Source organism: Battus philenor, unplaced genomic scaffold (assembly GCF_028537555.1).
Source record: "Battus philenor isolate CCGP_79_NKW_IND1 unplaced genomic scaffold, ilBatPhil1.0.hap1 SCAF_20, whole genome shotgun sequence".
Lineage (NCBI taxonomy): Eukaryota > Metazoa > Arthropoda > Insecta > Lepidoptera > Papilionidae > Battus > Battus philenor.
The window spans coordinates 7,989,125-8,003,422 of record NW_027181683.1 but is presented as its reverse complement, the minus strand read 5'-3'; the positions used below and the strand labels follow the sequence as shown (position 1 = coordinate 8,003,422).

The window sequence follows — 14,298 nt, the reverse complement described above, 5'->3', positions numbered from 1 at the left end:
AATTTTAAAAGACATCATCATTAACATCTACGTGTTAGCCGATAGACATTCACTGCAAGGCGTAGGTTTCCCCCAAGGATCGTCACAATGACTTTTCTTGCGATGCCCGCGGCTATGTGATCGGTTCACCTACTTTAGAGCCTAACTACTTGTACTAGCATATTAACTCGTTACCTAATTACAGTACCGTATAGAATGATTTAAAAATTTAATCCTATAACAATTAACTAAAAAATAAACCGAATAAAATAATGATTAAACTATAATAATGGAAATTAATAATTTGGTACAGGGAGTACAAAGAGTAAAAAGAAAAAAAATGGTCTATATTTTTTCCAGAATATCGGGATTTAAATTTATAAAAATTTTAACATTTAGAATTCAAACAGCTACAGAACCATTGATTTTTGAATAAGGTATTCCGTCCATACTTTGATAGGTATTGAGCTATAGTTTCGCCCATCCCGATCTCTTATACCTATTTTCGGTCACCCTGTAAAAGCATGAGATGCAAGACACATGACATACATATCACTTTTTTTTTCAAAGTAAACACCCCCTTTATGTAAGACTGATTATGATATGAAATGATAAAATATATATGAAATGTAAAACTCTAATTGTCAGGTATTTGTTCCTTTATTATTTTCAAGGTTTTAATAAAGTAAATAAATTCATATGGTGCATTTATCATTTGGTTTTATTCATTGAAAATTGTTACGATCACGTAGTTATGTAGTCACGTAATGTCAATCAGTACATGTAAGGGCCGTTGCAACCGCAGCCGCAGCCGCCGGCGCAACGTCCTGCGATGGAGACAACGCCGCCAGCCGGGACATCTCCTCCGAATCTGACGGCACCGAGGATCGGCACTTGTCCCTCGACCAGAGTGGTACCGGCAACTCCCATCTCGCCGGCGACCGCAATATCACCGACACCGGAGCCTCCGTAAGCAGGGCCAGAGAGAGCTGCAGGGGCAGCGAGTCCGTATCCGTAACCAAGACCAGGTCCGTAACCGAATTCAGTGGCTAAACCGCGTCCGTATCCAAGTCCGCATTCACCAGCGAATTCAGGAGCGAAGCCCAGTCCTAATTCGGGTCCAAGGCAACGGCTGAACACGGTCTAGAATATCACAAATAATATAATAAATTGCTTGTTAATGATCTAATACATATCTCTAGTTAAAAGAAATATATCAACGATTCTAGAAGTATTCATAAAAATAATTAAAATTTAAAACCTCACCTGGATCAAGCAAGCTTGAACGCAGAGCAACAAGAAGGCAAATGGAGACATGGCTGAGAATTGTTTTCCGACTGTACGAGTCCAGAATGATTGTAAATTGAAGTGAGCTCTTTATATATAATGAACATCTATCCATACTATAATAATTTCGCAATTAAATATTACAACACGTGATACTGTACACAGAAACATGCCACAAATCAGAAAACAAATTACTTTAAAATATGACATTTTAAAAGAATTATATATGTTATTCAATTCTCTTTAAACTTTTATTCATGTTCGAAACTATTTTTCTAAAGTCTCAATGTAGAGTAACAAGATTTATTTTCGACCGAAAAAAACAAACCATTACTGGACATATAACAAATAATTAGAGCTCTTATTTACCAAAAGTAAATCAGTTGCAATTATCATTTTATTTTAGCTGCCGAATAGTACATTATAATTGGGTACTAGAACTTAATTATAATTTCTTTAATATCATTATAATACAATGATGTCGAGAATAATAAACACCGTAAATAAGCGGTCGGAATTATAACTTTTTGTTGTTTACTTTGGTGCATTCGATTTTGATATATTTTGGCTTAATACTCGTAACTAAATAAAGCCAATAATCATTTATGCATTTTCATTTGGACAGTACCTTAACTAGAGGACTGTCTCGGGCGCCTCAGCTTAGGTTAAATAAAATGTTCGGCGATCTTATGTCGCTTGGTGGATGTTCTTTGGCAGTGTCGTGGGCGAAAGGCGGGAAACTCCACGTCACTCGACCTCTCGGACTGAGCTGTCACTCGTTAGGTATTAAGAATTTCGATTCGAATGTTTGTGACGCGATCGAAGAACAGCTCGATCTTTTATTCTCATTAAAATATCGAGAAAATTCTTTTATCCAACATTACTGCATAGGTACTTGGTGATGAAATTTAAATTAAAGGAATATAAAGTATATATAGTAGACTATCCCCAGAACGTAATCTGGCTGTTAAGCTGTTTAATTTGGTTCTGGACTATCGTTGTATCATCATTCGGGATACAGGAAATATTTGGAAGTCGTTCTTATTTACATCCGCAAAATTTTCTTTTCACCCACATCAATTTATACTTTAGAGACAATACTCCTTTGGCAGTGGGCCACATTTATATCATACAACAATAAGGAATGTCTTGAATACTCCATTGCTGTATATCTATTTGCTCCTGTTACCTTATATATCTTTTTACATTTTCTACCTCTTTACTATTTTGACTTCGTAAAAGAAAAGTTACAATAGTCATTTTTAACGTAGAGTTTGGTTTTGTGATGAAGCAATTAATTTTTATTTATTTTTTATTATATGTCGTCTTATCATGTATGTGTATTCCTTACAAAAGCCGGTGCGCTTTAGATTGCCTAATATGCTCACAATTGCCTTCGCTTTACTTAATGTTAAGACTATATAAACCACACGAACTAATTAAACTTTACATTTGTTTTAAAGAAGCAAAGCCAACATGACCGCCAAGGCAATCATTCTTTTCTGCGCTCAAGCGTTTTTGGTTCAGGTATGTAGTTTAAAGCGTTCATAGTCATATTTGGTAATAAATTATTGCATTGTCTTTAAGATTTTTGTAAAAATTATTTATTTTTTGCTCAGAGCATCTCTGCTTACTGCGGCGGATTGGGCGCTGGGTTGGCTTATGAACCTCCTTTGATGGCCGCCGCTCCCTTCGGCGCCGCCGCTCCCTGGGCTGGCTACGGAGCCGGCTGCGGACTAGCTGCCGTGCCAACATCCAGCGGTGGCGGCTTCGCTGTGTCTAGCGCTTCCCCCATCCCGCCCGTCGGCCTGTCCGTGCTCTCAGAGAACGAGATCGGAGGTATCTTGGCCGTCGGCGGCGAGCTGCCTTTCCTGGGCACTGTCGGACTGGAAGGCGCTCTGCCTACCGCTGGTGCCGGTGCCGTCTCCTACGGCTGCGGCGACGGTGCCGTGGGCATGATCAGCGAAGACATCGCCGGCACCGCCTGGGGCTACCCCGCCGCCGCTGGCTTGGGATACGGCCCCGGTCTCGCCGCCGGTATCGGCTACGGCCCCGCCATCGCCGGCCGCGCTTTCGGAGGCTGTGGATGCGGTGTCTACTGAAGAATTACTTCTGACCAAATGATATTTGCAAATTAAAAATTCTATATGCTTCAACATAACTCTTTTCAATTCCTTTAATGAGATATATATTTTTAAGTTTAGTTTATATAAAAAGAAAAGCTCTGTATTTTGCCACTAGTTGATATTTGGCACCTCTTCATCACGCAAACACGTGTTTATTTGGAGTTTTTCATTAAGTTCTAAGCAAAGAGTAAATATAAACATATATACATATGTCATTGATACTTTGGCTTATTTCTCTTTTCACATTATCAATTTTAATAATTTTATATGTATTATTATGATCCATTTTGAATCTCTTAAAATTATCCATTGTGTTTTTCACGAGAAGAAAGCCAGAAGAACTCGATTCGATGGGAACCAGATTCAAATTGAGGGTTTCTAAAACGGCATCGTTCTACTCAAAGCTACGAGGGCTCCAAACGCGCTGTCATCAGAGATATGTAAAGACAGATAGAGATATATAGATCCGATATTGTAAGTAGTGAGTGGAGATATATTTTTGTGATCATTTCCGTAGTATTCCTAATTCTATTAATTTTTTAAGACTTGTTATCGAAAAAAAAAATTCTTTTGAGCAGGAATAGCCTAGCACTAGAGGACTGAAACCCTCGATCATAGATTGTGGGTGCGAAGCCCGGGATACAATCTTATATAATTCACATTATGTGCATTCATTGTTTAGGTTCACCAATGCTCACAAACAAGTTTCCAAAGGATGGGAAGTAGCATCCTCTGCGTACTTACTTCTAAGTTTTCAAAAAGTTTATTACAATTATGTAATTTAATAATTTAAATACATTTCAGATTTTAATTTAATCCTTTTAAATAATATTGAAAAAAAAAATTCTCCTTTTTTATTGTGTTGAATGGTCACCGTAAAACTGATACGAATTTTCAGATTTAGTTATACTATGAAGGAACACAAGTCATGTTTTCCATTTTTTTTTGCAGAATTCACTATACAGAGGTTGAACATACAGCCTATTTGCAGTCATTTAGTAGTACCCTATCGAAAAATCAATTGTTTCCGAGATATCCGAGATATAGTTTTTTTCATAAAAAAAACTCCACTTGTAGGACAAACTAAAAAAATTTTATTTAATTGGAAGTTTAAATATTTTTGTGTTATTTAAGTATATCTAATTTCGATAAATTATTTATAACCACCATAAGTTAAAAACGGACATCATGTGGTTTACAAGACTTAGAGTGTTACAAAAGTGTTTTTAATCAATCGTTTACATTATTTCAATAAAAAATATATATTATAAAATATACGAAGCACGTAAGTAAACACGACATGCTCTAAAAAAGCACTTGTTTTATGGTATCTTCGGTAATCGATTTTACTTCTAGTTCTTATTGAATTTACCCTTGTCGTTCGTTTTAATCGACTAGCGTCCGTTTTTATTTAATATGATATTTATGATAGCTGTGCGATTTATAAACAATGAACTTTTTTTACTTTCTAATACAACTTTTTCTAACACAAGCGCGAAGCCAACATCCTAACTTGTGACAATTAGAAAAACGTAATTATTACAGTATTCTATCCTCGCTTGTAAATAAATTCTGTCACTAAGTCTATAACCACAGAAAATGACATGCTATTCTATATATCTATATTAATATAATACGCCATTGGAATTAAGTCTATTCTTTATGGAAAAGAAATATTGTTTAAGGAATCATTTGTACATCCACAAATGAAAACAGTTAAATTTTAAAAGACATCATCATTAACATCTACGTGTTAGCCGATAGACATTCACCGCAAGGCGTAGGTTTCCCCCAGGGATCGACACAATGACTTTTCTTGCGATAACCGCCGACCTTGGATATGTGATCGGTTCACTACTTTAGAGCCTAACTACTTGTACTAGCTTATTAACTCGTTACCTAATTACAGTACTGTATAGAATGATTTAAAAATTTAATCCTATAACAATTAACTAAAAAATAAACTGAATAAAATAATGATTAAACTATAATAATGAAGTTTAATAATTTGGTACAGGGAGTACAAAGAGCAAAAAGAAAAAAAATGGTCTATATTTTTTCCAGAATATCGGGATTTAAATTTATAAAAATTTGAACATTTAGAATTCAAATAGCTCCAGAACCATTGATTTTTGAATAAGGTATTCCGTCCATAGTTTGATAGGTATTGAACTATAGTTTCGCCCATGCCGATCTCTTATACCTATTTTCGGTCACTTTGTAAAAGCATGAGATGCAAGACATATATATCACTTTTTTTTTTCAAAGTAAACACCCCATTTATGTAAGACTGATTATAATATAAAATGAAAAAATATTTATGAAATGTAAAACTCTAATTGTCAGGTATTTGTTTCTTTATTATTTGCAAGGTTTTAATAAAGTTCATAAATTCATATGGTGCATTTATCATTTGGTTTTATTCATTGAAAATTGTTACGATCACGTAGTTATGTAGTCACGTAATGTCAATCAGTACATGTAAGGGCCGTTGCAACCGCAGCCGCAGCCGCCGGCGCAACGTCCTGCGATGGAGACAACGCCGCCAGCCGGGACATCTCCTCCGAATCTGACAGCACCGAGGATCGGCACTTGTCCCTCGACCAGAGTGGTACCGGCAACTCCCATCTCGCCAGCGACCGCAATATCACCGACACCGGAGCCTCCGTAAGCAGGGCCAGCGAGAGCTGCAGGGGCAGCGAGTCCGTATCCGTAACCAAGACCAGGTCCGTAACCGAATTCAGTGGCTAAACCGCGTCCGTATCCAAGTCCGCATTCACCAGCGAATTCAGGAGCGAAGCCCAGTCCTAATTCGGGTCCAAGGCAACGGCTGAACACGGTCTAGAACATCACAAATAATATAATAAATTGCTTGTTAATGATCTAATACATCTCTAGTTAGAAGAAAAATATCAACGATTCTAGATGTATTCATAAAAATAATTAAAATTAAAAACCTCACCTGGATCAAGCAAGCTTGAACGCAGAGCAACGAGAAGGCGAATGGAGACATGGCTGAGAATTGTTTTCCGACTGTACGAGTTCAGAATGATTGTAAATTGAAGTGAGCTCTTTATATATAATGAACATCTATCCATAGTATAATAAATTCGCAATTAAATATTACAACACGTGATACTGTACACAGAAGCATGCCACAAAGCAGAGAACAAATTACTTCAAAATATTACATTTTAAAAGTATTATATATGTTATTCAATTCTCTTTAAACTTTCATTCATGTTCGAAACTATTTTTCTAAAGTCTGGACATATAACAAATAATTAGAGCTCTTATTACCAAAAGTAAATCAGTTGCAATAATCATTTTATTTTAGCTGCTGAATAGTACATTATAATTGGGTACTAGAACTTACTTAATTATAATTTCTTTAATATCATTATAATACAATGATGTCGAGAATAGTAAACACCGTAAATAAGCAGTCGGATAATTCTTATTTTGATGTTTACTTTGGTGTATTCGATTTTGATATATTTTGGCTTAATACTCGTAAATAAATAAAGCCAATAATCATCTATGCCTTTCCATTTTTAAAGTACCTTAACTAGCGGACTATCTCGGGCGCCTCAGCTTGGTTAAATTAAATGTTCGGCGATCTTATGTCGCTTGGTGGATGTTCTTTGGCAGTGTCGTGGGCGAAAGGCGGTAAACTCCACGTCACTCGACGTCTCGGACTGAGCTGTTACTCGTTAGGTATTAAGAATTTCGATTCGAATGTTTGTGACGCGATCGAAGAACAGCTCGATCTTTTACTCTCATTAAAATATCGGGAGAATTCCTTAATCCAACATTACTGCATAAGTACTTGGTGATGAAATTTAAATTAAAGGTATCGTATAGTTATAGTAGGTCGTCCCCAGTCCCCAGTCGTAATTATGCTGTTAAGCTGTTTAAGTTGGTTCTGGACTATCGTTGTATTAGCATGCGTGATAGCGGTGACATTTGGAGCTTATTCTTATTTACAATTCGAAAAATTAATTTGTGACCCACCCCACTTTGCAAAGCAAGTATTTAGACTCAATACTCCTTTGGCAATGGGCCACATTTATATCATATTTACTAAACAATAAGGAATGTCTTAAATACTCGATTACTTAGTATCTATTTGCTCCTGTTACCTTATATACCTTTTCACATTTTCTACCTCTTTACTATTTTGACTTCGTAAAAGAAAAGTTACAATAGTCATTTTTAACGTAGACTTTGGTTTTGCGATGAAGCAATTGATTTTTATATTATTTTTATTGTATGTCGTCTTATCATGTATGTGCATTCTTTACAAAAGCCGGTGCGCTTTAGATTGCCAAATATGCTCACAATTGCCTTCGCTTTACTTAATGTTAAGACTATATAAACCACACGAACTAATTAAACTTTACATTTGTTTTAAAGAAGCAAAGCCAACATGACCGCCAAGGCAATCATTCTTTTCTGCGCTCAAGCGTTTTTGGTTCAGGTATGTAGTTAAAAGCGTTCATAGTCATATTTGGTAATAACATATTGCATTGTCTTTAAGATTTTTGTAAAAATTATTTCTTTTTTGCTCAGAGCATCTCTGCTTACTGCGGCGGATTGGGCGCTGGGTTGGCTTATGAAGCTCCCTTGATGGCCGCTGCTCCCTTCGGCGCCGCCGCTCCCTGGGCTGGCTACGGAGCCGGCTGCGGACTAGCTGCCGTGCCAACATCCAGCGGTGGTGGCTTCGCTGTGTCTAGCGCTTCCCCCATCCCGCCCGTCGGCCTGTCCGTGCTCTCAGAGAACGAGATCGGAGGTATCTTGGCCGTCGGCGGCGAGCTGCCTTTCCTGGGCACCGTCGGACTGGAAGGCGCTCTGCCTACCGCTGGTGCCGGTGCCGTCTCCTACGGCTGCGGCGACGGTGCCGTGGGCATGATCAGCGAAGACATCGCCGGCACCGCCTGGGGCTACCCCGCCGCCGCCGGCTTGGGATACGGCCCCGGTCTCACCGCCGGTATCGGCTACGGCCCCGCCATCGCCGGCCGCGCCTTCGGAGGCTGCGGATGCGGTGTCCACTGAAGAATTACTTCTGACCAAATGATATTTGCAAATTAAAAATTCTGTATGCTTCAACATAACTCTTTTCAATTCCTTTAATGAGATATATATTTTTAAGTTTAGTTTATATAAAAAGAAAAGCTCGATACTTTTGCACTAGTTTGATATTTGGTACCTCTTTATCACGCAAACACGTGTTTATTTGTAGTTTTCCATTAAGTTCTAAGCAAAGAGTAAATATAAACATATATACATAAGTCATTGATACTTTGGCTTATTTCTCTTTTCACAATATCAATTTTAATAATTTTTATATGTATTATTATGATCCATTTTGAATCACTTAAAATTATCCACTGTGTTTTTCACGAGAAGAAAGCCAGAAGAACTCGATTCGATGGGAACCAGATTCAAATTGAGGGTTTCTAAAACGGCATCGTTCTACTCAAAGCTACGAGGGCTCCAAACGCGCTGTCATTAGAGATATGTAAAGACAGATAGAGGTATATAGATCCGATATTGTAAGTAGTGAGTGGAGATATTTTTGTGATCATTTCCGCAGTATTCCTAATTCTATTAATTTTTCAAGACTTGTTTTCGAAAAAAAAATTCTTTTGAGCAGGAATAGTCTAGCACTAGAGGACTGAAACCCTCGATCATAGATTGTGGGTGCGATTCCCGGGATGCAATCTTATATAATTCACATTATGTGCATTCATTGTTTAGGTTCACCAATGCTCACAAACAAGTTTCCAAAGGATGGGAAGTAGCATCCTCTGCGTACTTACTTCTAAGTTTTCAAAAAATGTATTTAAAATTATGTAATTTAATAATTTAAATACATTTCAGATTTTAATTTAATCCTTTTAAATAATATTGAAAAAAATATTCTTCTTTTTTATAGTGTGAATGGTCACCGTAAAACTGATACGAATTTTCAGATTTAGTTATACTATGAAGGAACAAAAGACATGTTTTCCATTTTTTTTTTTTGCAGAATTCACTATACAGAGGTTGAACATACAGCCTATTTGCAGTCATTTAGTGTATTGTACCCTATCGAAAAATCAATTGTTTCCGAGATATCCGAGATTTAGTTTTTTTCATAAAAAACTCCACTTGTAGGGCAAACTAAAAAAAATTCTATTTTATTGGAAGTTTAAATATTTTTGTGTTATTTAAGTATATCTAATTTCGATAAATTATTTATAACCACCATAAGTTAAAAACGGACATCATGTGGTTTACAAGACTTAGAGTGTTTCAAGAGAGCTTTTAATTAATCATTTACATTATTACAATAAAAAATACATATTATAAAATATACGAAGCACGTAAGTAAACACGACATGCTCTACAAAAGCACTTGTTTTATGGTATCTTCGGTAATCGATTTTACTTCTAGTTCTTATTGAATTTACCCTTCTCTATCGTTTTAATCGACTAGCGTCCTTTTTATGTTATATGACATTTATGATAGCTGTTCGATTTAAATAACAATGAACTTTTTTTACTTTCTAATACAACCATTGATTTTTGAATAAGGTATTCCGTCCATAGTTTGATAGGTGTTGAGCTATGGTTTCGCCCATCCCGATCTCTTATACCTGTTTTCGGTCACCCTGTAAAAACATGAGATGCAAGACACATGACATATATAACACTTTTTTTTTCAAAGTAAACACCCCATTTACGTAAGACTGATTATAATATGAAATGATAAAATATATATGAAATGCAAAACTCTAATTGTAAGGTATTTGTTCTTTTATTATTTTCAAGGTTTTAATAAAGTAAATAAATTCATATGGTGCATTTATCATTTGGTTTTATTCATTGAAAATTGTTACGATCACGTAGTTATGTAGTCACGTAATGTCAATCAGTACATGTAAGGGCCGTTGCAGCCGCAGCCGCAGCCGCCGGCGCAACGTCCTGCGATGGAGACAACACCGCCAGCCGGGACATCTCCTCCGAATCTGACAGCACCGAGGATCGGCACTTGTCCCTCGACCAGAGTGGTACCGGCAACTCCCATCTCGCCGGCGACCGCAATGTCACCGACACCAGAGCCTCCGTAAGCAGGACCTGCGAGAGCTGCAGGGGCAGCGGGTCCGTATCCGTAACCAAGACCAGGTCCGTAACCGAATTCAGTGGCTAAACCGCGTCCGTATCCAAGTCCGCATTCACCAGCGAATTCAGGAGCGAAGCCCAGTCCTAATTCGGGTCCAAGGCAACGGCTGAACACGGTCTAGAATATCACAAATAATATAATAAATTGGTTGTTAATGATTTAATACATATCTCTAGTTAAAAGAAAAATGTCATCGATTCTGGAAGTATTCATAAAAATAATTAAAATTAAAAACCTCACCTGGATCAAGCAAGCTTGAACGCAGAGCAACAAGAAGGCGAATGGAGACATGACTGAGAATTGTTTTCCGACTGTACGAGTTCAGAGTGATTGTAAATTGAAGTGAGCTCTTTATATATAATGAACATCTATTCATACTATAATAATTTCGCAATGAAATATTACAACACGTGATACTGTACACAGAAGCATGCCACAAAGCAGAAAACAAATTACTTCAAAATATTACATTTTAAAAGTATTATATATGTTATTCAATTCTCTTTAAACTTTTATTCATGTTCGAAACTATTTTTCTAAAGTCTCAATGTAAAGTAATAAGACTTGTTTTTGACCGCAAAAAACAAACCAGTACTAGACATATAACAAATAATTAGAGCTCTTATTTACCAAAAGTAAATCAGTTGCAATAATTATTTTATTTTAGCTGCTGAATGAAAGTACATTATAATTAGGTACTAGAACTTACTTAATTATAATTTCTTTAATATCATTATAATACAATGATGTCGAGAATATTAAACACCGTAAATAAGCGGTCGGAATTATAACTTTTTGTTGTAAATGGAATTATAAAGGAATTATGACTTTTTGGTGCATTCGATTTTGATATATTTTGGGTTAATACTCGTAAATAAATAAAGCCAATAATCAATTATGCACTTTTATTTGTACAGAACCTTAACTAGAGGTCTGTCTCGGGTGCCTCAGCTTAGGTTAAATTAAATGTTCGGCGATCTTATGTCGCTTGGTGGATGTTCTTTGACAGTGTCGTGGGCGCAAGGCGGGAAACTCCACGTCACTCGACGTCTCGGCCTGAGCTGTCACTCGTTAGGTATTAAGAATTTCGATTCGAATGTTTGTGACGCGATCGAAGAACAGCTCGATCTTTTTTACTCTCATTAAAATATCGAGAAAATTCTTTTATCCAACATTACTGCATAGGTACTTGGTGATGAAATTTAAATTAAAGGAATATAAAGTATATATAGTAGACCATCCCCAGAACGTAATCTGGCTGTTAAGCTGTTTAATTTGGTTCTGGACTATCGTTGTATCATCATTCGGGATACAGGAAATATTTGGAAGTCGTTGTTATTTACATCCGCAAAATTTTCTTTTTACCCACATCAATTTATACTTTAGACACAATACTCCTTTAGCAGTGGGCTACATATATATCATAAAACAATAAGGAATGTCTTAAATACTCAATTGCTAAGTATCTATTTGCTCCTGTTACCTTATATATCTCTACACATTTTCTACCTCTTTACTATTTTGACTTTGTAAAAGAAAAATAACAATAATAATTTTCAACGTAGAGCTTGGTTTTATGATGAAACAATTAATTTTAATTTAATTTTTATTGTATGTCGTCTTATCATGTATGTGCATTCTTTACAAAAGCCGGTGCGCTTTAGATTGCCTAATATGCTCACAATTGTCTTCGCCTTACTTAATGTTAAGACTATATAAACCACACGAACTAATTAAACTTTACATTTGTTTTAACGAAGCAAAGCCAACATGACCGCCAAGGCAATCATTCTTTTCTGCGCTCAAGCGTTTTTGGTTCAGGTATGTAGTTAAAAGCGTTCATAGTCATATTTGGTAATAACATATTGCATTCTCTTTAAGATTTTTGTAAAAATTATTTCTTTTTTGTTCAGAGCATCTCTGCTTACTGCGGCGGATTGGGCGCTGGGTTGGCTTATGAAGCTCCTTTGATGGCCGCCGCTCCCTTTGGCGCCGCCGCTCCCTGGGCTGGCTACGGAGCCGGCTGCGGACTAGCTGCCGTGCCGACATCCAGCGGTGGTGGCTTCGCTGTGTCTAGCGCTTCCCCCATCCCGCCCGTCGGCCTGTCCGTGCTCTCAGAGAACGAGATCGGAGGTATCTTGGCCGTCGGCGGCGAGCTGCCTTTCCTGGGCACTGTCGGACTGGAAGGCGCTCTGCCTACCGCTGGTGCTGGTGCCGTCTCCTACGGCTGCGGCGACGGTGCCGTGGGCATGATCAGCGAAGACATCGCTGGCACTGCCTGGGGCTACCCCGCCGCCGCCGGCTTCGGATACGGCCCCGGTCTCGCCGCCGGTATCGGCTACGGCCCCGCCATCGCCGGCCGCGCCTTCGGAGGCTGCGGATGCGGTGTCTACTGAAAAATTACTTCTGACCAAATGATATTTGCAAATTAAAAATTCTGTATGCTTCAACATAACTCTTTTCAATTCCTTTAATGAGATATATATTTTAAGTTTAGTTTATATAAAAAGAAAAGCTCTATACTTTTGCACTAGTTTGATATTTGGTACCTCTTTATCACGCAAACACGTGTTTATTTGGAGTTTTCCATTCAGTACATGTGTCATTGATACCCTGGCTTATTTCTCTTTAGACATTTTCACATTTAGTCATTTATATAAATTATTATGATTTGCTTATTAACTTAGAATCTGCTCACAAACAAGTCTTTAAAAAAAGGACAGCAGCATCCTCTGCGTACCATAATGCCATACTTCGATCTTCAACTTGCCTGCTAAGCGTGGCGATTATCGCATATTACCCCATTGATTTTTTAGGGAAGGCTTACAGTAGGCGACGAAGAAAAATTATTAGAATTTTTTTACAGTGTTACTTAATAAACTTTTTAATTTTCTTGCATATTTGAGATATATCTCGAAAGGGTATTGTAAAATCGTTCGCTGTTGCTCACAAAAGTATTTATAATTTTTAGAAGCTCAGAAAAAGGTATAGCAGGGTTATCCATATTTCTACTGTTTTAACCTAATGGATATGGTTTTTCAATAGTAATGTTTTATTTATTAATTTTCTTAAATTTAATAATATATTTACACTCTTAAACAATATTCATAAAAAATCTGCTGTTATTAGGATGGCCATCTTGTTTGACACAAAGTGTCTCGTTTTGAAACAGTTGCCAACATACGAGGTATAATAAAAAATACTTCATCTGAAAGGGAGTCACAACTTGTGTATTACTCTAAATTTTGTGCTTAAAAAACTTCGAAGCTTAAAAAAATCTTATTTTAAATACTGGTTAAATAATCCTACAAAGCCGTAATTTAAATAAGCCTACGATTTTAAATTATTCCTTTTAAATGATAAGGAACTTTTCTTTTTTATAGTGGTGAAAGGTCACCGTAAGTTCAAAATGTCGCGTTTTTATACGTCAGCTATTAAGAAACGCACGAGATGAGATTTTTTTCATTTAATTTTCTAAAAAGAGTACGTGTTTTTATGGTATCATTGTTGTATTCGGTTTACAATATATAGGTAATTTTAAGTTCTTACTCAATTTACCCTTGTCTATCGTTTTAATCGACTACCGTCCTTTTTTTATTTTATATGGCATTTATAAAAGCCGTGCACATTTAATAAAAATGAAACAAATCAATCTTAATCATCAACACAACATTGAACATCAACAATTCAAATGATGATCTTGAATCAAATATTAATTGATAAAACACTCTCACACTG

At 36.7% G+C, this 14,298-nt stretch overlaps 6 protein-coding genes across 6 annotated transcripts; 3 read left to right on the top strand and 3 right to left on the bottom strand.

Moving 5' to 3' along the window:
- Positions 1–753: 753 nt before the first annotated feature.
- LOC137922892 (chorion class A protein Ld2/Ld41-like) lies at positions 754–1,296 on the bottom strand. Its single transcript, XM_068765999.1, has 2 exons — positions 1,246–1,296; positions 754–1,122 (listed from the first exon to the last, which is right to left on the bottom strand). The coding sequence occupies exons 1-2, from the start codon at positions 1,294–1,296 to the stop codon at positions 754–756; spliced, it is 420 nt and encodes a 139-aa protein (XP_068622100.1).
- Positions 1,297–2,742: 1,446 nt separating this feature from the next.
- Positions 2,743–3,368, top strand: LOC137923012 (chorion class B protein PC10-like). The gene is made up of 2 exons (XM_068766133.1): positions 2,743–2,793; positions 2,886–3,368. The coding sequence occupies exons 1-2, from the start codon at positions 2,743–2,745 to the stop codon at positions 3,366–3,368; spliced, it is 534 nt and encodes a 177-aa protein (XP_068622234.1).
- Positions 3,369–5,864: 2,496 nt separating this feature from the next.
- Positions 5,865–6,405, bottom strand: LOC137923010 (chorion class A protein Ld2/Ld41-like). The gene is made up of 2 exons (XM_068766132.1): positions 6,355–6,405; positions 5,865–6,233 (listed from the first exon to the last, which is right to left on the bottom strand). Exons 1-2 carry the CDS (start codon positions 6,403–6,405, stop codon positions 5,865–5,867), a joined length of 420 nt encoding a protein of 139 aa, XP_068622233.1.
- A 1,416-nt stretch (positions 6,406–7,821) lies between these two features.
- Positions 7,822–8,447, top strand: LOC137923009 (chorion class B protein PC10-like). The gene is made up of 2 exons (XM_068766131.1): positions 7,822–7,872; positions 7,965–8,447. The coding sequence occupies exons 1-2, from the start codon at positions 7,822–7,824 to the stop codon at positions 8,445–8,447; spliced, it is 534 nt and encodes a 177-aa protein (XP_068622232.1).
- A 1,861-nt stretch (positions 8,448–10,308) lies between these two features.
- LOC137922881 (chorion class CA protein ERA.1-like) lies at positions 10,309–10,851 on the bottom strand. The gene is made up of 2 exons (XM_068765974.1): positions 10,801–10,851; positions 10,309–10,677 (listed from the first exon to the last, which is right to left on the bottom strand). Exons 1-2 carry the CDS (start codon positions 10,849–10,851, stop codon positions 10,309–10,311), a joined length of 420 nt encoding a protein of 139 aa, XP_068622075.1.
- A 1,479-nt stretch (positions 10,852–12,330) lies between these two features.
- LOC137923008 (chorion class B protein PC10-like) lies at positions 12,331–12,956 on the top strand. The gene is made up of 2 exons (XM_068766130.1): positions 12,331–12,381; positions 12,474–12,956. The coding sequence occupies exons 1-2, from the start codon at positions 12,331–12,333 to the stop codon at positions 12,954–12,956; spliced, it is 534 nt and encodes a 177-aa protein (XP_068622231.1).
- The last annotated feature ends 1,342 nt before the right edge of the window (positions 12,957–14,298 follow it).